The sequence below is a fragment of the Telopea speciosissima genome, chromosome 2, assembly GCF_018873765.1.
Source record: "Telopea speciosissima isolate NSW1024214 ecotype Mountain lineage chromosome 2, Tspe_v1, whole genome shotgun sequence".
NCBI lineage: Eukaryota > Viridiplantae > Streptophyta > Magnoliopsida > Proteales > Proteaceae > Telopea > Telopea speciosissima.
The window spans coordinates 16,243,713-16,268,168 of NC_057917.1; the positions used below are offsets into that span (position 1 = coordinate 16,243,713).

At 39.4% G+C, this 24,456-nt stretch overlaps 1 protein-coding gene across 1 annotated transcript; it reads right to left on the reverse strand.

Annotated features, from left to right (window-relative positions):
* Positions 1–22,822, reverse strand: LOC122650495 (60S ribosomal protein L7-3-like). Its single transcript, XM_043843907.1, has 3 exons — positions 22,740–22,822; positions 16,405–16,441; positions 1–458 (listed from the first exon to the last, which is right to left on the reverse strand). The coding sequence occupies exons 1-3, from the start codon at positions 22,820–22,822 to the stop codon at positions 120–122; spliced, it is 459 nt and encodes a 152-aa protein (XP_043699842.1). The 3' UTR covers positions 1–119.
* Positions 22,823–24,456: the final 1,634 nt, after the last annotated feature.

Sequence of the window (24,456 nt, forward strand, 5' to 3'; positions counted from 1 at the left end):
TGCTATGTGAAGTAGTAGGCCATTAAGCTCAAGCTTGGCAGCAGGTCCTCTGTGCTCTACATATGACAGATAAAAAATTTTAACCTTCTACTAAGGTACATGAACTTCCATTGGTGATGTTAGTTCATCTTAGTGATGAGTTCATTGACGAGATCTTCACGGTTGTCAGCATCACCCCCATCTTTGTACAGCTTTTTCTTTCCCTGCAAACCTTCTTCTGGCTTGTTGGGTTTGAAGGGCCACAGAAAGTTGACAACCTCTTTAAAATGTAGGCCAACAGTGGCAATCTCATGTACAATATCTTCTATGCATATGATACCATAATTTCCAAGTGCCTGTTCAATAATGTTATTATCAGTGCGAGGAACCCTCTGCCCATTATCATTTCCACAGCCCTTTTTGTAAACCAACTCCTTGACACTCTTCAGATTAGGATATCCATATGTCACAATTTCGGTCTCGAGAAAGCTGTTGCGAGTGTGTCAGAGTTGTAGGTATTCAAAGAGTGTGGTTTGATCGAAAATACCAATCTAACATCTTCTAAGCGAATGTGAATCACCCTCTTGCTTCGATTACTTTAAGGATTTTCAATTGATACAGGTTAATAAGGAAAAAAAATGAATAAAGACGACTGGAATTGAGTTGATCGTTCTTTCGAACCAATTGGATACATAAGATTATACTAAGGAACTAAGAACTAAGGCTAATTAACTTACTCCTACTCCTAAGAAAAGATAAATGATTCAAGTTGTTGATTTTACTAAAGGTCCTTCTTTCTTCTTCAAATGACTTATTTATATACTTGAAAGATTTCACAACTGATCAACCCCATGTTCTCTACCAGCGGTTGTAGCTTCCACTCTTAACTGATCATGACCGACTGTATTGGGATTTCGAAGACCGATTGTAACCGTTTCACTCATACTACAACAACTACCTTATCCCGACCAAATTGAACCGTCCCACTTATTTCAGATTTCTCGGCTTGTCCCGAATGAACCATCCAATTTATTCCGATCTCTCTTGGCTTCTGTTGCACTGGGCCCAGTTTTACTGGCCCTGCCTCTTGACCGAAATAGGGTACAAACATAAACATATAATCGTTGGTACTAGTACTGAAAAGACCAAGTAATCAGTATGGGTTGGCCAAGAACCATTGCCCAGCTCTAATCACCTATTATTGACGAATAAGTGAAGCCATCAATTAAGAAGTAGACGACGAATACATAAGAGAAGCTAAAAACTGAGAAGGATCTGAGTAACCATTATTGAAAACCATTGCTCGATTATTGTCTGGACAAGAACACAAGGTTGTGTCTTTCTAATTATATTGATCGGAAAACTTACGGGTTCATGTCCATATTGCTTAGACACCTCTCTAATTGCTTGTAGCTTATTTAAGTACACTAATATATCTCATATATTATCAAAAACAAGAAAGGAAAATGAAGATTGAAGGAGATAAATGGATTAAAATCCTCTCCAGTGCACCGATCTTGCGGTGCACTACAATTCGGGCTTGAGAGCTCAACACGTGGAAGATGTTTCATCCAACAGTGCGAGTTTGATTGACCCAGTTTTTTTTTTTTTTTTTTTCCCCTTCTCGAGCTCGGCACCATTGGATGTCCCATCTTCCACGTGTTGAGCTCTTACGCCCGAACTGCAGCACTATAAGATTAATGCACTGCAGAGGATTTTTATCCGAAATAAATACGAGCTCAGATCAGGTCCTCGTACGAGAGCCGTCTTTGAGAGCTCCAATCAACCAACATGGAATTTAATGCCCCATCTCTATGGGCCCTCTAGATTCCATGTGGATGGATCCCGACCTCCCAAGGATGGTCCTCGTGTGAGGATGTTAGGTACTTGACCGATATGCCAAAAGCTCCAGAGCTGATGGAATGCATTAAATCAAGCCCTTTAACCTATCTCATACTAAGCTGGCATGGTCCAATCAAACGCCCATACACTAGAGTGAACCCTTTAGGTATAAAATAATAGGTCACCACGCTTCCACAGTCGTATGTTGTGTGGCCCCTGTGCTAGACGCCTAGACACAGGGTCACACGAAATGATCGCTACACCCTCAAGGTTTTTCGCCTTTTCATGTGGCACAACGATTATTTCATGCGGCCATGTGTCTAAGGTCAAGGGATGCACGCCACACACAACCAAATAGTGCTTTTTCTCCAAAAGGTATTTGTCCTTTGCAAGGTTCAAAATCCAGGTATCGGACTCGGGATCGGTCATGGCCAAAACCTTTCCGGATTGGGATCGAATCGGTCCAAATCGATTAGGATCGGTCAAAAATTAAACCCCCCAAAATCGTTTTTTTATGGATCGGATCATGTATCGGTCAGAGTTGGTGGGTGTTGTGATCTCGGGATTGGATCGGTCGATATTATCTAGATTGGATCAGTCAAAATCAGTTGGTATCGGTCAGTATCGGTCAAGATAATATAAAAAACTAAAAAAAAAAACAAAACTTAAAAACTTTGAAAAAAAAATTAAAAATAATTGGACGGATTGGATGCGATAGCGATCAATCAACGATTCAAATCTCAAGATCGACTTCAATATCGATCCGATACCTCAAACCACGGTCCTTTGCCTTTTGTCTCTGTTCATGGATTTCTCTATCATTTAGGTCCACGTACAAACCATATCAGACTCTTTGCCACCAACCAACTTGACTAAAATCTCAACAATACTAGTCATTAGACATATCCCTATCTGCCCCTCAATAAATCTACTCGTTTTCATCATCAAAAGGAATTAACCAAAAATGACTGCTTCAAATTTATTGTGCTTCTTTGGAATTTTTATCCTCTCAAGTGTAGTCCAATGCACCTTTAAAGTGCATCAAATGGTGTATCTCACTTGTACAGCTTTAAAAAAATCCAACTATCCTAAAGGTCCTGAGTCCGATTCCACCTCCCCCTTTGGGGCCACCCGTCTGAAAGGAAATTTCATGGTGAACATTGGGGCCCTAGTATCTCTCAGTTCATGTGTGTTGCAAGATCTTACACAAGTCTTGGGGCATTTAGTCGACCAAAAGCCGTACCTCCTGTTCCAAAAAAAAATATCCAATTAACCAACCTTTTGTTCTGACAACCCAACAAAAAGTAAAAAGTCCACTTCTTTTACTTTCTTCAATATTGAGTATTGACTACACTCTTATGTTTTAGAGTTTTAGGCAAATGACTGATTGAGGTGCGAATATACCAAAGAACCAAGCTTTTAATTTATGCTCAGCAAAAAGCTTATGCTGCTTTTTCACTCTAGGGTTCTTTTCTAGCTGGCGGGAATTGGTGCCTGTTTTTTTTATGCTTCTCTAGTGAAGTTGTTATAAAGTTTTTTAAGTTAAAAAAGGAATCCCAAGAAGTGTTAAAACTGAGGAGAAGTGACTCTCAGAAGGTACATCCATAAATATTCTCGTGTAGTCACTGAGTTAAGATGGAATGAAAACCAATAAAAGAACGGAAAAACTTGAGGATAACTGATGTATGTAATCCTTGATTATATTGAGATATCATTGTGGTAGGAGAAAATAAAAGAAAATGTTTCCAATGTTTATTAAACCATGAAATTTGATGTATAAAGAGGATTTGGATCCTCTACGGCTTAGGGTTGAGCGGCCATCATGTTGTGCTCAAGTCACAGGGCGTCACGTGGATTTGATGCAAATTCAATGGTTGATAGACGGACTCATTTCAAAATTATTTCTCAAAATTCAAAATGACAGACCACCGTCTACCAACCATTGGATTTGCATCAAATCCACGCGATGGCTTGTGAGTTGAGCGCAACACGATGACCACTCAACCCCAAGCCGTAGAGGATCCAAATCCGTATAAAGAACGAAAAAACAATACAAGGTGTTTTTTTATGCTTTCTATTTCATTTTCATGGAGTCGTAAATTGATAGTATGGTGTTTGATATGATTTTTTCATCCAATTATGTGATATTGAATTCAATTTCATCTGAGATAGCTCAGGAAATGTTTCAATATTAAAATTGAAATCAATATCATGTCTATTTTGAACTTCGCTTTAATTAGCATGTGTTAATAACATGAATAGATGTGTCATTCGACAAGTTTTAAAAAAATAAATGAAAGTAAAATCAGTTTATTTCACCACCCCACCCCCTTTCCCAACCCTGCCCTCACCCTGTCTCTGCCACTACAACCACCACCCTAGCTCTACCTAAGAAATATAGCGATTCTATTCTCAAAAATTGAACTATCAAATGGATTTTTTATTCTTGAAATATTTCAGATTAATACAACAAAAAAAAAATCAATTTCTTGACCAAAAATCTATATATTTGATTATTTCATGAAATCAATCCAAAATTAAAATCAAAATCATACCAAATCAGGCCTTAAGAGGTAATTGGACCGACTTCTCATCGATATCTATCTTTATATCTTCTATATATTAAAAGGAACTTGTCCACCCTCTCATCACTTTTTTTTTTTTTTGGAGCCGGCTTTAATTTTCTAATATATTGTTTATTAAGTTCTCATTTATTCTTGAAATTTTTTCTATTTTTATTTTGTTTTAATTCTCACATCTCACACATACGTTGTTTCCCCTTTTCCATCTCTTCCCTAACGTGTCTATCCTCTCTTTCTTCAATCTTCATATTTATGAGGGTGTTTGAACGACACTTCTATATATAGGTGTATTTGGAACTCACACCTTATTTAAATTGGAGTATAAATAGATTTTCAAAAAATAAATTGAAAGTAACGTATGTCTATGTCATCATCAAAAAATGTCATTGTCATGCACATTTTAGAGTACGCATATGAAATGACATTATTATTCTCGTTAAAAATAAGCTTGTATATCATAATCAAAAGGGCAAAAAAATAAAGTTACAAATACTTTAACACCTTGAGGGGTGTAAATAAGTTTTTTTCTCACTAAAAGATTCAAAATTGTATTAAGAGGAGAAAAAGGATATACAAAACCCTAGAAGATCCAGGAAAATTAAAACAAACCTGCTGGACTTAAGCCTCTCCTACGGCAAAACCCTAAGAAGGGGAAAGGAAGCAGCTAAAAGAAAACTGCAAAATTACAAATTAACACCATCGAAATCTAGGCCTTCCTTGGGCATCAACTCGAAGATCTTCTTCTACAGAAGTAGGCCATAAGTCAATAGGTGAAGAAGTATCAAATTTTGCAATCGATTTTGCTAAGAAGTATGCCACAAGATTTGCTTCTCGAAAACAATGTGTTATTTTCCATTTGATGTCCCCAAAAATAGCCTTGACGGATCGACCACTGCTGGCATATATGAACCATGGAACCAACTTCTTAGAAACCATGACAACCACCGCTACTGAATCGCATTCGATCCAAATCTTGTTAAGGTTGAGCTCTCTGTCACGTTCCAATCCCAAAATAAGAGCATTGAACTCAGCTATAAAATTTGTAGAGACACCAAGAAAAGCTCTAAATGAAGAAACTACGTTGGCATTGTAGTCCCTAATAACTCCACCTGTGCCAACCTTACCAGGGTTGCCAAGAGAACATCCATCTACATTTATTTTAAACCAGCTAGGTTGAAGCGGGCACCAAAACACCTCCAATAATAACCTTTGCCTGCTCCGGGGAATGGGAATCAATACAACCTTTTAGAGCACAAAAGATCAGCAACAGAGGATACCCGCCCCTTGAAATTTGGAGCTAATTTAAATCGCTAAGGCCTCTCAAAATCGAAGAGAAAACCATCGTGGGGTTTCTTGGAGAGGCTTTGAAGCATCTTAAATTTCTTTCAAGTCAGATAAAATATGGAATCAACACAAAACCTGCATTCCAGGCATCCTTAAGGCCTAAAAGACATGACTTTTGGCACCACCACTTACCCATCTGTTGTAAGTTGTCAAATTGACCATTCCAAGATATAGTCCAAACAACTTCTTAAAAGCCTTCCATATGAACTTGGAAAAGTGACAGTCCATAAAAAGATGTCGAATGGACTCTTCTTGTTGACCTTATCATCACAAGGCAATTTTCCATGAAGAAATCTCCATCCGAAATTGACTGACGAGGAAGGAGGTGAGACTTCCAAACTAGCTTAGCCCACCCCCACCTTGGGCTTGACCCTTCTAATAGTTTCCCATGCCGACTTCAGAGTAAAATTATCCAAATTAAGAAGATAAAGACCAATTGCACATGTCTGAGTGGAGACCGGTTGGAATGAGAATAGATTTCGTTGTTTCTACAATCTCCTTCAAGAAAAGAGACCTCACTGAGGGGAAATCCCATAGACCATCAGAGATAAGTAAACCACATGGAACACTTCGATTAAGATGAGCCCGAGGATAATGTGGGTATTGGTTCAACAAAGTCCTCACACACTCTCGTTGCCCATTTTCCTTTTGAGTTTGAATTGGTTTTTTTCTTATAGTCATTTCTTACAATGATACAATCCAAATATGTAAATAAACGTACGTGGTTGGAATTATGTTGCAGTTGTCGTGTTTTATATCTGTTTCTTTTTTATTTGTTCCAAGGGCTATGAATGTAATTGTAGATGTCCTGGCAAGGAAGGCCTTGTCTATCATGTGTATGACAGATTGGCCGATTACCACTCCGTGGCTTGATGATTTTTATTTTATTTGAAGTCATTGGCTGTACATATGATTCTCAATAAATCTTCATTGTATGAAAAAAAATTCTGATATTAAAGAGGACAATGAATTTCATTTTCACCAAAAAAAAAAAAGACAACGAATTTCTTTTTCTCTTCTTTTTTTTTTTTTTTTGATAATCAATGAATTCTTTGTTCAACTAATTAAAACGATATACATGATAAAAAAACAGCAAAAGGTGAAAAGAGAAGCTTTTTACGTTACGATAGAAAACCAATTTCCAGGTTATTATTTGTAATGAAATTATGAGCCTCACTTGTTTTCTTCGTTTTTCCTTCTCGTGCATTGGCCTAACCCATAGCACTGGGTGAGGGTTCCCTCCGACGCCAATTTTCTGGTGTGGCCATTGAGGGTTTCCCTTTAGAATCTCCCACTAGGGGAGGGGACTATTATAGACATTTTACTATTTTGGATGAATAGTGAAATGTTTGGAAGTGTGCAAAAGTGATCTGCATATTGGTGTTGTGAGAATCTTTTCCCCTATAGTATAATTATTCGATCGGTTGGCAGTGATCCCAGAGGAAGAAACCTTAGGCCCTGTTTCTAATGGGGTGAGAGAACAGAAAAGGAAAGGGAAGGAAGGATGGGAATTGTGGATCCCACATATTAAAATAATCAATTTCTTTTTTTCACCTCAAAGTTCCATCAAAATGATGGGATTTTGGAAATGGATGGGGTAGGAGAAATGGGCTACCACCTAAGCCGACAACCCCCTTAGATTAAACATTCTTGTTCCTTCAATTCTCCCACCCGGTATCCAAACAACAACTTTTGGAATTTTTTGAAAAAGTATAAAATTCTTCCATCTCTTTTTCCCATCCCATTTTTTTCCAGCAAACAAATAGGGCCTTAGAGAAGACGCTCTTATCTAAAGTCCTTTTTTCATGCAACATAGGAAAGTGCCCTCTTTTTGTCATCCCTACAGTTTTTTAGAAGCTTTTTGGGTATTGAACGCATGGCATAGCTAGAACCCTTCAAATCATGATTGAGCCAATGTGACAACCAAGCCCACCAACTAGGGGGTGTCAATTTTGGACCGGAACCGGTAATCGGACCTAAACCGTCCCACTAGGAACCGTAACTGACCCACCCAATACCTTATTGGTCCAGATCTGATCTTAGTGATAGGTTATTGGTTTGGATCTGGTCTGGTCCCCGGAACCGTAAGAAATGCATACACTTGAACTTGTCTTGCACTATTTTTTCTGTTTTAAAATGTTAAAGATGATCTTTGCTATTTTAACATACAGTTAGAGTGACTTTTATTATAGAGTTGTTGTCCAATAACTATTAGAACATGACCCAAGACTAAGCAAGACACTTGGTCCCTCAAATCTTAGTATTCTACCCCTCTCATATCTGTTGCACATGGAGGACACATACAAGTAATTAATGAATTGCTTTTGAAATATTCGAGTTTGCTTGAGATTTCTAGTTCCAATGGGAAAAATGATTTACATTTGGCTACTCAACAAGGGTATGTTTGGACCCGATTAGGAACTGGAACCGGACCACCCATTAGTTAATAGTCATGGATCTCAAATTTGGAACCATTGAACTTATTGGTCCAGATCTGGTCTTGACACCTTATAGCTAGAACAGCTAGAGAACCGGACCAATAGCCCAAAACCAAATCAGTTGACACCCCTACCACCAACGCCCATAGCGAAACATTAATTGCCTTTTAAGAGTTAAAAAAAAAAAATTTGTCCATAAACAAACATACTGTACTATTATAGTATTATTAGAAGAGTCAAAAACCGTAGAACATCAGTAAAATTCCTTCTTTTTTTTCTACAATTTAAGTGCTATGGCTTGGGATCCCATTCACCGAGGAGCGAGAGAGGGCGGAAATGGGTATCCCGAGGGTATTTTAGAACATACCAAAACCCTAGAAGGGGTTTGTGAACCCTAAGATGGTGGGTGAACTTTGTCCCAAAAAAACAAAGAAATCCTTAAACAAACATACTATATTATTATAGTATTATTAGAAGATTCAAAGACCGTAGAACATCAGTAAAGCTCTTTTTAGTTTTTTTTTTCTTCTGCAATTGAAGTGCTATGGCCTGATGGGTTCAAATCCGAAGTTAGCTGCTGGGCTCTGAGGGTGGAAGCAACTCCTCCAAGACCACAGAAATTCTTGAAGATGTTGGGAATGTGTGAAGACGGAAACAATAAGGTGAAGCAATTGCTAGTAATTCCTTCTCTAATGGCACTGCAACAAACAGATTTGAATTTTATTGGGTTAAACCAACCAAACCTAAGTATGAACTGCTTACAGTTTTCTATGGAGTTAAGGGTTGACAAGCATGGCTGTCCCTTTTGAAATAGAAGCACTGGTCCTGTCCCTCGGTTATGGAAAGGTAATTTATCCCAGTCAATATTAAGTGAATTAGCAGCATAAGTTGATATGCTAATTATGCATACAACAATCAATAATAACCTATTCATCTTGAATACTAATAGAACTAGAATGAAGCAATGTTTGTTTCGAAATTAGGGTTTGATAGGATTGCTAAGCTAAGAAAGGTTTTGATTATTATTTATAGGGTTTTCATCAAGTACTGGTGTTGTTAATAGATATTTTGAAACTGTTGCTTTTATTGATCGATCTCCTTTCGTTTTCTTTTCATTTAATAACTGAATTAATGGTATGGAAGTTATTACCACGTAGCAGTTATGGAACTACAAATTGTGCTAGGCCCAGTAAAAACTGGGCAAATCACAGACTAAGAAACCCCAATTAAGGTCCCAATAATATCCATCAATCAAGGGAAAAATTAGAAAGAAAACGAGCGCCTTGCCCAAGCAGGGTTAAGGCGATCATTGCGCATGGTTCTATATCTGCGCAGCACACACAGGACAGGGCAATATGGATCACAACCAAATTGATCCAACTCCCCTTGCTAGCAGCGTGGTGCATCTGAAGTGAATTCCAGACCGGTAAAAAAAGGAATTTTTATCGTATGCGGTTCCCTGACCGGTGCGGTTTCCTAGTGCCTCTCACAAGAGGAGGGTGGACCCCACCTGGGCAGAGTGTTCGGTCAGGTGCTCTGGGTGGGTCCCACCCCCCTCTTGTGAGAGGCACTAGGGAACCGCACCGGTCATGGAACCGTAGACGATAACGATTCAAAGCTAGTATTTCATGAAGGTTCTCTTCTAGAATATAAGGGGTATTAAAAAAGCCACTGCTAGGACGCCGCACGCTTTCGACTCTATTTGTGGAGTATAATCTGGATGCGATTTACATTGTGGAACCAAAGGTGGAGGTCAGTAGTTTTCCTTCTCTCTTATTTTTTGCAATAAAAAACGCTATACTGCAAATGTAATTCATAACAATAGACCAGGGAAAGTCCCAAATATTTGGGTTGTTTGGAAGTCTGGGTTGGGCCGGCCAATTATCATTTCCGATTCTGATCAACAGCTATCTCTAAGTATTGTTTGGAATGGAACTCGTGTTTTTATCACTGTTGTGCATGCTTGTTGTCTTAGGGCTGGTCATAGGGATTTGGGAAGAGACTTCTCTACTTCCAAGGCGGGTTGTACTTCCGTGCGCCCAACTTTGCCCCACATACAAGGCGGCGGAAAGTCCCGCCTTGCCCCTGCCTGAGCGCCCTGCCCAAGCAAGGGTAAGGCAGTACTTTCCACCCACCTTGTATGCTGGGCAAAGCTGGGCGCACGGAAGTACTGCCCGCCTTGGAAGTAGAGGAGTCGGATCCTAGGGATTTGTGGTTGTACTTGGTTAGTCTTAATATTGTTTTAGCTCCCTGATTAGTTGTTGGTGATTTCAATGCTACGATGGCTTCTAATGATAAGAGAGGTCCAGGTGCTTTTTCGATGGGATCAGCTATGGAGTTTGGAGCCATGGTCGATTCCTGTGCTTTACTAGTAATCCCGTCCTAGGGAAGGAAGTTCACATGGTCTAATAAATGGAGTAGGGGTCATGTAGCTGCCATCTTGGACAGAAGTTTCTGCAATGATGCGCGGTTGGATTTTTTTAAATCTTGTTCTCAAAGGTTGTTGCAACGTGTTACCTCAAACCACTCTCCCTTGCTTATAGTTTATGATGTTTCCAGCAAACCTAAAAATTGTTCGAAAATTATGGCAAATAGACTCATTGGCTTGTTGCCCAGATTGATATCAGAGGAGTAGGGGGCTTTTCAACAAGGCAAAGTTATTTTCTCAAATATCAGCCTTGCCTCGGAATTGGGAAATTTAATGCACCAAGTTGTGAGAGGTGGTGGTATAGGCTTAAAGTTAGATGCACAGAAAGCCTATGACTCACTATCTTGGAAGTTTCTGTTCAAGGTGTTGGAGAAATTTGGTTTCAGTGATCAATTTATCCTCCAGGTATCCTCTATTTTTCTTGTTGATATTTTTTCTTTGGCCAGATCAATTAATTTGTTGTCTCCCCCTATAGAAGACAAATGTTATTGGAATCTAACCCCTTTGGAAAAATTTTCTGTACTTTCGGCATGGGAGGATATTAGAAGGAGGAATCCAAGGGTTGCCAGGTATGGTGTAGTTTGGAATAAATCTCTTCTTCCTCAATGCACTTGCTTTACTTGGAGATTTGCGCATGGAAAAATTCCAACCGAATAGACTCTTTAGTTGAAGGGTGTGCAGATTGCTTTGCGATGTGAACTCTGCCTTAATGCCTCTGAGCCCATTCACCACCTGTTTTTGAATGTGAACATTCAAAACAAGTTTGGTGTGGCTTTTTGAATTTTTTCAGAGTACACGGCCCTCCCCCATTTCTTTTGAAGTGCTCATTTTTTTGTGAAAGAGAAAAGCCAAGGTAATTTACTTGTCTGATGCATGGCTTTGATTGGCATGATCTTGATTCCTTATGTTCTATGGCTAGAACGAAATTATAGGAAGTTTGATGGAAAATCTCGAGTTGTTGGCCACATCCTCAATATGATTTAAATCTTTTACGGGAGCTAGTTATTTCCTTCACTTCTCCAATCAGCAGTCCCCAAAGTTTGATATGTGCAAGAAGGTTGAAAATTCCTATTCTCTCTAAACCACCTCAAGTTATCAAGGAGATTTTTTGGTGTAGACCACTTAGGGGGTGGGTGAAAATGAATGTAAATGGTTGTTCCATCGGCAACCCAGGCAGAGCTAGTGTAGATGGAATTATTAAAGATGAGCAATGTGGTATTATTTCAACCTTTAGTTTGGTCATTGGAATTAAAACAAATTATGTTGATGGGTTTGAGGCGGTAATGCAAGACATTAGGAGGGCTAAACAGTTGGGCGTGTCAAAGTTATTGATCAAATGTGATTCGGCAGCGGGTATTAATGCTCTTCACTCCAAATCCATCCCATGGTTCAATGCAGGAGTGGATCGCCCTTGAATCCTTCATGAATCATATCTTCTAAAAAATTTCTCACTATTTTAGGGAAGCAAATCCCATAGCGGATTACCTTGCTAAACTAGCAGCGCAATGTGGAGTATCTTCTCGATCAAGTGGTATCTAACTTCCCTCTCTCTATTAGGGATACTTTATCGGATGATTTTACGAGGCGGGCAAGATATCACTTTTGTTAGTTTGATGATCCCGCCGATCTTATATTCTGTAGGGATTTTTAATCCCTATCTTTTGTTTTCTTGTATTCGTCTAGGAATGCCTGAACGTTAAACACTTGTATTTTTTTTTCTCTCTTATCTATTAAAATCTTGCTGACCTTTAGAACACAAGTCTACAATCCATACAATGCGAATGATATGGATAAAGCAGAACACTGAATTATTATTTTTTTCCAGTAAAAACCACTAAATTTGACATACGCCCAATCTGGCCAGTACTAAATATTAGCCACATCATACCTCCAAGTGGCTCAAAATAGATGCATGTTACGTTAATTCTAGCTTGATGGGTACTTGGATCCTGTGCATCCAGGCAGCTGGGCTACATGTGCAGTGCCAGACTCAAGGCGGCGCGCTTTGACCACCTTACCCTTATCCAAGCGCCTTGCCCGAGCAAGGGTAAGGTGGTCAAAGCACGCTACCTTGAGCCTAGCGCTGCACATGCAGCCCGGCTGCCCAAATGCCCAGGATCTTTTTTGGCTTGTGGGCCATATTCTACGATTTTTTTTTTTTTTTTAAATAATTAATATCAATTTGTTGCAAACAAGAGAGGAAGGGGGAAATGTAGTTAATACAAAAGGTTACAACTTTAACAGGTCTCCTTCGTTGCCCATAAATGGTTTGTTACTCCATGCTATTAATTCCCTTAAATTAAAAGAAAACGAAAGGAGAGTAAAAGATACCGTTTCAAGTATGTATTAACACCACTTAACAACCCTATAAATTCCCCACTCTCCTCACAACCTTCATTTCAAAACAAACCTTGCTTCTACTTCTATCAGCAAAGGATGAATAGAGCAAGAGTGATGACTGTGTTACTATTGATTGTTGCATGCACAAGCATGTCAACATACACTGCTACTTCCACTACTACTTCTGACTTATCGAAGGTTACCTGGAAACTACCAAAAGAAGAAGGTAACCCTTTGAAAGGGAACCCTTTCATAGGGATCCTACCACCGGGGCTATACCCAAAGGCGCATCGATGTTGGTCAACCATTCAAAGCATACAAGGCTGTGGACAACAGATATTTACCTTTGTTTGGATTAATCCATTCCCTTTTAAACTTGAATCTGCTTGTTGTAAGGCTATTACTCAAGTTAACAACAATTGCTGGCCTATAATGTTCCCTTCCTACCCACAACTTCCAAACATACTCAAGGATAACTGTGTTCAAGTTGGAGGAGTTGCACCCAAGCCTTAGCACTCAAATTGCAGAAATAAATTTTCCTTTGTCCAATAATACTATAATAGTATAGCATTTTAGTTTTATGACCTTTTTTTCCATGTAAGGGCAAGGCCCATAAATTTTCATTACAGCCAATTTACCTGGGAATATTGGTTTTTAACGTATTAACTTGTTTCTTTTCAGCTTTTGGTGTTTTATATACACACTTCAATCTATGTCTCTCAATATTTTACTTCTACAGTGAAAATCCACTTACCTTACCAACTAAATGAGGCCTTATAATATCAAAATATTAGTATAAAATTATTTATGGTAAAATCTTGCTGTAACCAAGGGAGATTAACAGCGTGGTTGACTTTCTGGCTCGGAAGCAGGCACTGTCAATCATATGCACGACGGTTTGGCTTAATTCTATTCAATGGCTGCAAGAGTTATGTTCCCTCTCCAATCCATGGGATGTTCCATGTTTCTTAAATAAATCATCTACTTCAACCCAAAAAGAGAAAAGAAGCAAGGTTGGGGAAGAAAACTTGGTTAGCGAAGAAAAAAGGACATAACTTTACCTTATTTATTTGACCTTTCAGTATAATATTTTTTTTTTTTTAAAATACAAAAACAAGAAGGTAAAACCTGTCATTTTATACGTCTACTCCAAAAATGTACCATTATAATGACAAGCCACTTTAAAATTATTATGAAAACTCATTTTTACCCCTACAAAAAATAAATTTTAGGATTAAGACGAGGGAAAATTGAATACAAGGTTACAACATCTCATTTTACCATTTTGGTGACAAGAAGATGCACCCTATATTATGGGGATTGTATAGTTGTAAGAAAGGACTATAAGCGAGCACTCCAACTGCAAAAATTTGGGAACAAGAGGTGTGAGGACTTTGTCGATCCAATACCCACATCATCCTCGAGCTCATCCCAAATGGAAGATTGCCATGTGGTAGAGATAAAATTGTAGAAAATGTTAAAAATAATTAGACACTGTGGGGAAGGTTGAAAAGGGAAGAAAATATATCTCATGAGAGATGGTTCTATGAGTAACTGGCATGAGAGGAGCGGCCCTAATGAAGTGTGGGAAAATGGTTTAATACATACGAGGGCAACAAGATCATCCCATGTGTGGATGAGAGGGATTGAGAGAAAGGGTGCCAGTGTACCATCTCTTAACAGTTTGGAGAACCTTTTCCCATATCCAAAATTATATTTGAAAATGGACAAGAATGTTGCTTGGTCGTGTGGCTCTTGCACCAGCGTCAGGGCCAACCTCCATGTATGCCATATGGCTGCTATATAAAAACAAATTTCTATTATCCAGGCACACACAGCCAAAGAAATGGAATAATTCACTTCCCCTTTGGGTCCACAAACACCTTACTAAGCTTTGGTATTTTCGAAAATACCCTTTGTGATTCTATTTCTTTGGCTGCGAGCCTATAATAAAGTTCCTACAACCTCGTCGGTAGTAGCAAATTTGGCCATCATGTGTCCTACCTAGGGGTGTCAATCGATCGGTTTGGACAGGTTTCAGTTCGATTTCGCCAGTTTCATTATGAGAGTGAGTGAATTCAAAATATTATCCAATAAAGGTGCATCGGTTTCGGTTCAGGTTCAATTTCTTATCGGTTTCTATATGGGGACCGTTATAGGGTTTTCGTTTCCCCCCCTAACCCACCTATTCTCAGATCAGGATCGTCTCCAGGGAATAAGGAATGCCTTGGGCGCTGCCAATCATTGAGCTGTACCGCACACATCCATCCCTAGGCATGCACTGAGATATGTGCGGCACAGCTCAACCACTGAATACCCCTGACAACACCCTTGGCCCACGCCCCGAGACGAGCTAAATTCCCTATTCTCACTTTCTTTTGTCCAAGCAAAGTAACCAAACGCAGCCCCAATCACCCACTAAAAGAAAGACTTTTTATATTTTTTGTTGTCAACCCACTAAAAGAAAGACAGACACACACTCAAAGAGAGAGAGAGAGAAGAGAGGTGGGCCACGTGCTACAAAGTAATTACACTCCATTATTAAGACATTAATAGCATGACAAATTACGTTATAGCATGTAATAAAGTAAGGAACGAAGTGAATGATCAAGTGAAAAATTCCTTAAACCCATCCTATCTTGAATCAATTCAAACCTGAAAGAAAAATAGAAAACAAAGCAAACAACAACTGCAGTTCCGCCCCAATTGGCAGTTCCAGAAATCGACACCAAAGAAGTTTCCCCAATATTACCAACAACTGTTTAGCTCAGTTGGTGAGCCGTGGTGCGCTTCATGCCCATGCTCACCAAGAGGTCTCGAGTTCGAATCTTATCCCCTCTCTGGTTCGATCCCCCCCCTTCTATCAACTATATATGTAAAGCTCCCAATTACCACAAAAAAAAAAAAAAAAAAAAAGAAGTTTCCCCAATATTACTAATAGGAACAGGTAACGCAGCCGTTATCCCCTTTCAGATTGCGTTCGTGTACGTACACACGCAGCCCGTTCTTCATAAACAACGTCAACGACATCTTCTCCTCAACACGGTGACTAGAAACCAACGACAGCCGGTGACCAACTCGTGTTTTTGTCATTGTTGTGCATGCTTGCTGTCTTAGGGCTGGTCATAGGGATTTGTGGTTGTACTTGGTTAGTCTTAATATTGTTTCAGCTCCCTGATTGGTTGTTGGTGATTTCAATGCTACGATGGCTTCTAATGATAAGAGAGGTCCAGGTGCTTTTTTGATGGGATCAGCTATGGAGTTTGGAGCCATGGTCGATTCCTGTGCTTTACTAGCAATCCCGTCCTAGGGAAGGAAGTTCACATGGTCTAATAATCAGAGTAGGGATCATGTAGCTACCATCTTGGACTGAAGTTTCTGCAATGATGCGTGGTTGGATTTTTTTAAATCTTGTTCTCAAAGGTTGTTGCAACGTGTTACCTCAAACGACTCCCCCCTGCTTATAGTTTATGATGTTTTCAGCAAACCTAAAAATTGTTCAAAAATTATGGCAAATAGACTCATTGGTTTGTTGCCCAGGTTGATATCAGAGGAACAGGGGGCTTTTCAATAAGGCAAAGTTATTTTCTCAAATATCAGCCTTGCCTCGGAATTGGGAAATTTAATACACCAAGTTGTGAGAGGTGGTGGTATAGGCTTAAAGTTAGATACGCAGAAAGCCTCTATGACTCACTATCTTGGAAGTTTCTATTCAAGGTTGTTGGAATTTTTTCCAAATAATAGATGTGGGATTTAGTCCCACATCGGTTACGGAGAAGTGTTTCCTTTGGTTTATATATGATTATGTGCTACTATCATATGTTATGTTTGGAAAGGGTTGTACGGCACACTTGCGAGCGAGGACGGCGACCGTTCGAGCGCGTACACGTACGTGTACGTCTCACATGCGCGTGCGTGAGGCGCAATACAGCGCTTTGTTGGCCGGCGCACTTTGCACTTCTCTGATAGCTTCAAGAGGTTACTGATTCTACAACCAGTAACCTGTTTTAGCCTGATTTATCTTGGGAGGCAAGTTTTCTGCAACCCTTTGCAAGAATAGGAGGGTGCAAATACTGTCTTAAGGATAGAACGACCTCGATCGACTCAGGCCATCTTTCTGTCATCTTCCTTTGATTCCTATTTCTAACAAAGGTGTTGGAGAAATTTGGTTCAGTGATCAATTTATCCTCCAGATATCCTCTATTTTTCTTGGTGATATTTTTTCTTTGGACGGATCAATTAATTTGTTGTCTCCCCTTATAGAAGACAAATGTTATTGGAATTTAACCCCTTCGGGAAAATTTTCTATACTTTCGGCATGGGAGGATATTAGAAGGAGGAATCCAAGGGTTGCCTGGTATAGTGTGGTTTGGAATAAATCTCTTCTTCCTCAATGCACTTGCTTTACTTGGAGATTGGCGCATAGAATGATTCCAACTGAAGAGACTCTTTAATTGAAGGGTGTGCAGATTGCTTCGCGATGTGAACTTTGCCTTAATGCCTCTGAGTCCATTCACTGCCTGTTTTTGAATGTGAATATTCAAAACAAGTTTGGTGTGGCTTTCTAAATATTTTCAGACTACAGTGGCCCTCCCCTATTTCTTTCAAAATGCTCATTTTTTGGTGGAAGAGAAAAGGCAAGGTAATTTACTTGTCTGAATCATGGATTTGACTGGCATGTGTTAGGAAAATGCAAATGACCCTATACACTCCAAGTCATCTCCATGATGACATAGATGTTTTGATGATAACAAATAAGATCATCCTTGGACTAATGCTTGTGTTTAAGTTACATTTGAAGCGTAGCATCAAGTGAGGGGGAGCGTATACAAATGCATATACACAAGAGCATACACAAGATTGTATACACAAGAACATTGCTCAAAGATGATCTCAAAGACATACATTGAAAACTAAAGACTATAAGCATTTTGAAGATTGAAGATTTGAAGACTATGTAATTAAACATATGTAATTTTTTAAGTCACAATTGATGTAATGCACACACGCACGCATACATCCATTTAGAATGTCCTTAGATGGTAAATTGACCCCTTAGACATTTGACTTTTTGATGTTGGAATCCTCCCAAGCCAACCCCTTATTAATATTGGACTATTTCCACTAAAAATGCCCAATCCGGAATACCGGATCCCCATCCAGCATACCGGATTAATGTAAATCTCAAAAAAATGGTCACAGTGGCTTTACTAAGTAAGCTGGATAAGGATCCAATACCGGATCCTGTCTGCCTGCATTTTACCCTGATCCGGCATACCAAATGGCTATCCAGCATACCGGATCAATGTGTCACTGAATATAATTTGACCGTTATTCCTCTGTTTAAAAAGAAAATTAGGTGATCCGGCATACCGGATTATACATGGCTTGTGGAATCCGATCCTTACTTGGATTCTTAATTAATTCAAGTCATCTAGCCTATAAATACCCACTTGTTTAAGGCTCTAAACACCACTACTAATCACAATTAAGAGCCTCCAAAGACCAGTCAATCTCAAGTGAGAATTCAAGCACCCATTCAAGGCACTCATTCTCACTTAGCTTCCTTCACTCATTTTGCATAAAGCTTCATAGTTTGAAAGGTAGCAAAGCTTCACTAAGGTTGAGGTAACTTTAATCTTAGTATTTATTTATATTTTATATGTTGTTTTGAGTCCTCTTGCTCGGAATCAAGAGTAGGTTGAGTCCTCTTGCTCAATAATCAAGATTAGTTGTTGTTGAGTCCTCTTGCTCATTTCCCAAGATTTGTACGAGTCCTCTTACTCTTACTCAAGATTTGACATAGTAAAATTCTCTCTACGGTGAGAGAAGTGGACGTAAGCAAGCTTGGCTGAACCCCTATAAATCTTGTGTGTTATCTTTGTTGCTTGTTTACTTTACTTGCCTTACTCAGATAATTTTTTATTCCGCATTATCTTGGCATATTCCGCTACCTTCACCTATTCACCCCCCCTCTAGGTGAATTCACAGCATGATCTTGATTCCTTATGTTCTACGGCTAGAACGAAACTATAGGAAGTTCGATGGAAAATCTCGAGTTGTTGGCCACACCCTCAATATGATTTAAATCTTTTACGGGAGCTAGCTATTTCCTTCACTTCTCCAATCAGTAGTCCCCAAAGTTTGATCTGTGCAAGAAGGTTGAAAATTCCAATTCTCTCTAAACCACCTCAAGTTATCAAGAAGATTTTTTGGTGTAGACCACTTAGGGGGTGGGTGAAAATGAATGTAAATGTTTGTTCTATCGGCAACCCAGGCAGAGCTAGTGTAGATGGAATTATCAAAGATGAGCAATGTGGTATTATTTCAACCTTTAGTTTGTTCATTGGAATTAAAACAAATTATGTTGATGGGTTTGAGGCGGTAATGCAAGGCATTAGGAGGGCTAAACAGTTGGGCGTGTCAAAGTTATTGATCAAATGTGATTCGGCAGCGGGTATTAATGCTCTTCACTCCAAATCCATCCCATGGTTCAATGCAGGAGTGAATCGCCCTTGAATCCTTCATGAATCATATCTTCTAAAAAATTTCTCACTATTTTAGGGAAGCAAATCCCATAGCGGATTACCTTGCTAAACTAGCAGCGCAATGTGGAGTATCTTCTCGATCAAGTGGTATCTAGCTTCCCTCTCTCTATCAGGGACACTTTATCGGATGATTTTACGAGGTGGGCAAGATATCGCTTTTGTTAGTTTGATGATCCCGCCGATCTTATATTCTGTAGGGATTTTTAATCCCTAGCTTTTGTTTTCTTGTATTCGTCTAGGAATGCCTGAACATTAAACACTTGTATTTTTTTTTCTCTCTTATCTATTAAAATCTTGCTGACCTTTAGAACACAAGTCTACAATCCATACAATGCGAATGATATGGATAAAGCAGAACACTGAATTATTATTTTTTTCCAGTAAAAACCACTAAATTTGACATACGCCCAATCTGGCCAGTACTAAATATTAGCCACATCATACCTCCAAGTGGCTCAAAATAGATGCATGTTACGTTAATTCTAGCTTGATGGGTACTTGGATCCTGTGCATCCAGGCAGCTGGGCTACATGTGCAGTGCCAGACTCAAGGCGGCGCGCTTTGACCACCTTACCCTTATCCAAGCGCCTTGCCCGAGCAAGGGTAAGGCGGTCAAACGCGCTACCTTGAGCCTAGCGCTGCACATGCAGCCCGGCTGCCCAAATGCCCAGGATCTTTTTTGGCTTGTGGGCCATATTCTACGATTTTTTATTTTTTTTTAAATAATTAATATCAATTTGTTGCAAACAAGAGGGGAAGGGGGAAATGTAGTTAATACAAAAGGTTACCACTTTAACAGGTCTCCTTCGTTGCCCATAAATGGTTTGTTACTCCATGCTATTAATTCCCTTAAATTAAAAGAAAACGAAAGGAGAGTAAAAGATACCGTTTCAAGTATGTATTAACACCACTTAACAACCCTATAAATTCCCCACTCTCCTCACAACCTTCATTTCAAAACAAACCTTGCTTCTACTTCTATCAGCAAAGGATGAATAGAGCAAGAGTGATGACTGTGTTACTATTGATTGTTGCATGCACAAGCATGTCAACATACACTGCTACTTCCACTACTACTTCTGACTTATCGAAGGTTACCTGGAAACTACCAAAAGAAGAAGGTAACCCTTTGAAAGGGAACCCTTTCATAGGGATCCTACCACCTGGGCTATACCCAAAGGCGCATCGATGTTGGTCAACCATTCAAAGCATACAAGGCTGTGGACAACAGATATTTACCTTTGTTTGGATTAATCCATTCCCTTTTAAACTTGAATCTGCTTGTTGTAAGGCTATTACTCAAGTTAACAACAATTGCTGGCCTATAATGTTCCCTTCCTACCCACAACTTCCAACCATACTCAAGGATAACTGCATTCAAGTTGGAGGAGTTGCACCCAAGCCTTAGCACTCAAATTGCAGAAATAAATTTTCCCTTCTCCAATAATACTTTAACAGTATAGCATTTTAGTTTTATGACCTTTTTTTCCATGTAAGGGCAAGGCCCATAAATTTTCATTACAGCCAATTTACCTGGGAATATTGGTTTTCAACGTATTAACTTGTTTCTTTTCAGCTTTTAGTGTTTTATATAGACACTTCAATCAATGTCTCTCATTTTACTTCCACAGTGAAAATCCACTTTCCTTATCAACTAAATGAGGCCTTATATCAAAATATTAGTATAAATTTATTTATGGTAAAATCTTGTTGTAACCAAGGGAGATTAACAGTGTGATTGACTTTCTGGCTCGGAAGCAGGCACTGTCAATCATATGCACGACGGTATGGCTTAATTCTATTCAATGGCTGCAAGAGTTATGTTCCCTCTCCAATCCATGAGATGTTCCATGTTTCTTAAATAAATCATCTACTCCAACCCAAAAAGAGAAAAGAAGCAAGGTTGGGGAAGAAAACTTGGTTAGCGAAGTAAAAAAGACATAGCTTTACCTTCTTTATTTGACCTTTCAGTATAATTTTTTTTTTTTTTTTTTTTTTTTTTAAATAAACAAAAAGGTAAAACCTGTCATTGTATACGTCTACTCCAAAAATGTACCATTATAATGACAAGCCACTTTCAAATTATTATGAAAACCCATTTTTACCCTACAAAAAATAAATTTTAGGAATAAGACGAGGGAAAATTGAATACAAGGTTACAACATCTCATTTTACCATTTTGGTGTCAACAAGATGCACACTATATTATGGGGATCGTATAGTTGTAAGAAAGGACTATAAGCAAGCACTCTAACTGCAAAAATTTGGGAACAAGAGGTGTGAGGACTTTGACGATCCAATACCCACATCATCCTCGAGCTCATCCCAAATGGAAGATTGCCATGTGGTGGAGATAAAACTGTAGAAAATGTTAAAAATAAGTACACTGTGGGGAAAGTTGAAAAGGGAAGAAAATATATCTCATGGGAGATGGTTCTATGAATAACTGGCATCAGAGGAGCGCCCCTAATGAAGTGTGGGAAAATGGTTTCATACATACGAGGGCAACAAAATCATTCCATGTGTGGATGAGAGAGATTGAGAGAAAGGGTGCCAGCGTACCATCTCCTAACAGTTTGGAGAACCTTTTCCCATATCTAAAATTACATTTGAAAATGGGCAAGAATGTTGCTTGGTCGTGTGGCTCTTGCACCAACGTCAGGGCCAACCAACATGTATGCCATATGGCTGCTATGTAAAAACAAATTTCTATTATCCAGGCACACACAGCCAAAGAAATGGAATAATTCACTTCCCCTTTGGGTCCACAAACGCCTTACTAAGCTTTAGTATTTTCAAAAATACCCTTTGCAATTCCATTTCTTTGGCTGCGAGCCTATAATAAAGTTCCTACAACCTCGATCGATTGCAGCAAATTTGGCCATCATGTGTCCTACCTAGGGGTGTCAATCGATCTGTTTGGACAGGTTTCAGTTCAGTTTCACCAATTTCATTATGAGAATGAGTGAATACAAAATATTATCCAATAAAGGTGCATCAGTTTCGGTTCAAGTTCGATTTCTTATCGGTTTCTATATGGGGACCGTTATGGGGTTTTCGTTTCCTCCCACCCTAACCCACCTATTCTCAGATCAAGATCGTCTCCAAGGAGTAGGGAATGCCCAGGGCGCTGCCAACCATTGGGCTGTGCCGCACACATCCATCCCTAGGCATGCACTGAGATATGTGCGGCACAGTTCAACCACTGAATGCCCCTGGCAGCACCCTGGGCCCATGCCTCCTTGGAGACAAGCTAAATTCCTTATTCTCACTTTCTTTTGTCGGATCCGACTCCTCTACTTCCGTAAATGCTACTTCCATCTTACTTCCATAAGACCTAAGCACTCCACGTGTACAAGAAGCCATCCAATGGCTGAAAATGAAAATATTCAAAAAATTTCAAAATTTCGTTCAAACCCAACCGGCTCAATAATTACTCAAACCAATCATTCTAAACAACCCAATCCAGCCGGCTCAATAATTACTTAAACCAAACCGCAACCCCAAAAATCTTACAAAAATCAGCAGAGTGCAGTTTCCTTGCAACGGAATTGCGGCAGTAGTGCAGTTTCCTTTTTTCTTGATAAACTTACAAAAATCTCTATATTCACTATATTTTCTTAATCGAAAAGTTCAAGAATCTCTGCCCGTCAATGAAGAGTAGTGTGCAGTTTCCTTGAGACGGAATTGCGGCGGTAGAGTAGCGAAGCAGGGAGGAAAGAGAAGAGATAGTAGAGAAAATAGATTGGAGAAGGTAAAGGTCTTAGATGAAGGGGAGAGAGAGGAAGAGGGGGGCGTCCAGGAAAGTGCGAGAGAAGAAAAGCCAGAATCGAAGAAGCATACAAAAGAAGAGAAAATGGGAAAAAATCAGATCAACATTAAATCATCGTTGCATATATACAACTGCAAGTGAAACACTCACAATTAGGAACAATGCAAGAGGGGAAGGATAGAGAACCAATCTGATGATAGCAGGCAGCTTCGGTGCCGTCATTCATGGTTCTGCCATGCTGGTTTAATTTCTTCCTCCTGTTCGAAGATTTAGTGAATGGATTTGGTAGAAATCAGTCCGATTTGAAGAAAATGATGGAGGTGGGAGGACCCAAAGGGGCAGTGTTGCAGGTGGAGTTGCGCAGAGAGGGGATGAGTGAGAGAGGAGAGAGAATAGGTAACTCGGGTTAGATTAGGGTTGGTGGGTGAATGCCATAACTCAAATTTGACCATAGGATTTGAATATGCCATGTGTCAACCATCTAAGGGGTAAATGGAGCAAAATGGAGCATGTCAGTAATGGAGCAGATAAAAGGGATTTTTATCTACTCCATTACTGACACGCTCCATTTTGCTCCATTTACCCCTTAGATGGTTGACACATGGCATACTCAAATCCTATGATCAAATTTGAGTTTTGGCATTAACCCACCCAACCTAATGGGGCAAAATGGAGCGTGTCAGTAATGGAGCAGATAAAAATCCCAGAAAGGGGGTGTGAAGTTAGGACTGCCCTATGGGCAAAATAGTAAGCTCACATCCTATTAAGGATATATTAGTCATTTGAAGGCATCAATAGCCAACACATCAGCAACTAACGGGAATGCTTTGACGGAGTGGGGCTGAGTGTAACAAGTACCTTAAACTCAGGGGGTCATGGTGTATAATTTAGAAACACAGGGGGTTGCACTGTAATGCAAGGCATTGGGAGGGCTAAACAGTTGGGCGTGTCAAAGTTATTGATCAAATGTGATTCGGCAGCAGGTATTAGTGCTCTTCACTCCAAATCCATCCCATGGTTCAATGCAGGAGAGGATCGCCCTTGAATCCTTCATGAATCATATCTTCTAAAAAATTTCTCACTGTTTTAGGGAAGCAAATCCCATAGCGGATTACCTTGCTAAACTAGCAGCAAAATGTGGAGTATCTTCTCAGGCGGTATCTAGCTTCCCTCTCTCTATTAG

Excerpts from the sequence above, each read along its gene's own strand:
- LOC122650495 (XM_043843907.1), bottom strand. The coding sequence starts at position 22,822 with ATGGAAGTAGCATTTACGGAAGTAGAGGAGTCGGATCCGACAAAAGAA. Across the intron at positions 16,442-22,739 it reads TTTAGCTTGTCTCCAAGGAG|GTTTGCTGAAAACATCATAA; the intron begins GCATGGGCCCAG and ends AACAATTTTTAG. Across the intron at positions 459-16,404 it reads TAAACTATAAGCAGGGGGGA|ACCGAAATTGTGACATATGG; the intron begins GTCGTTTGAGGT and ends AGCTTTCTCGAG.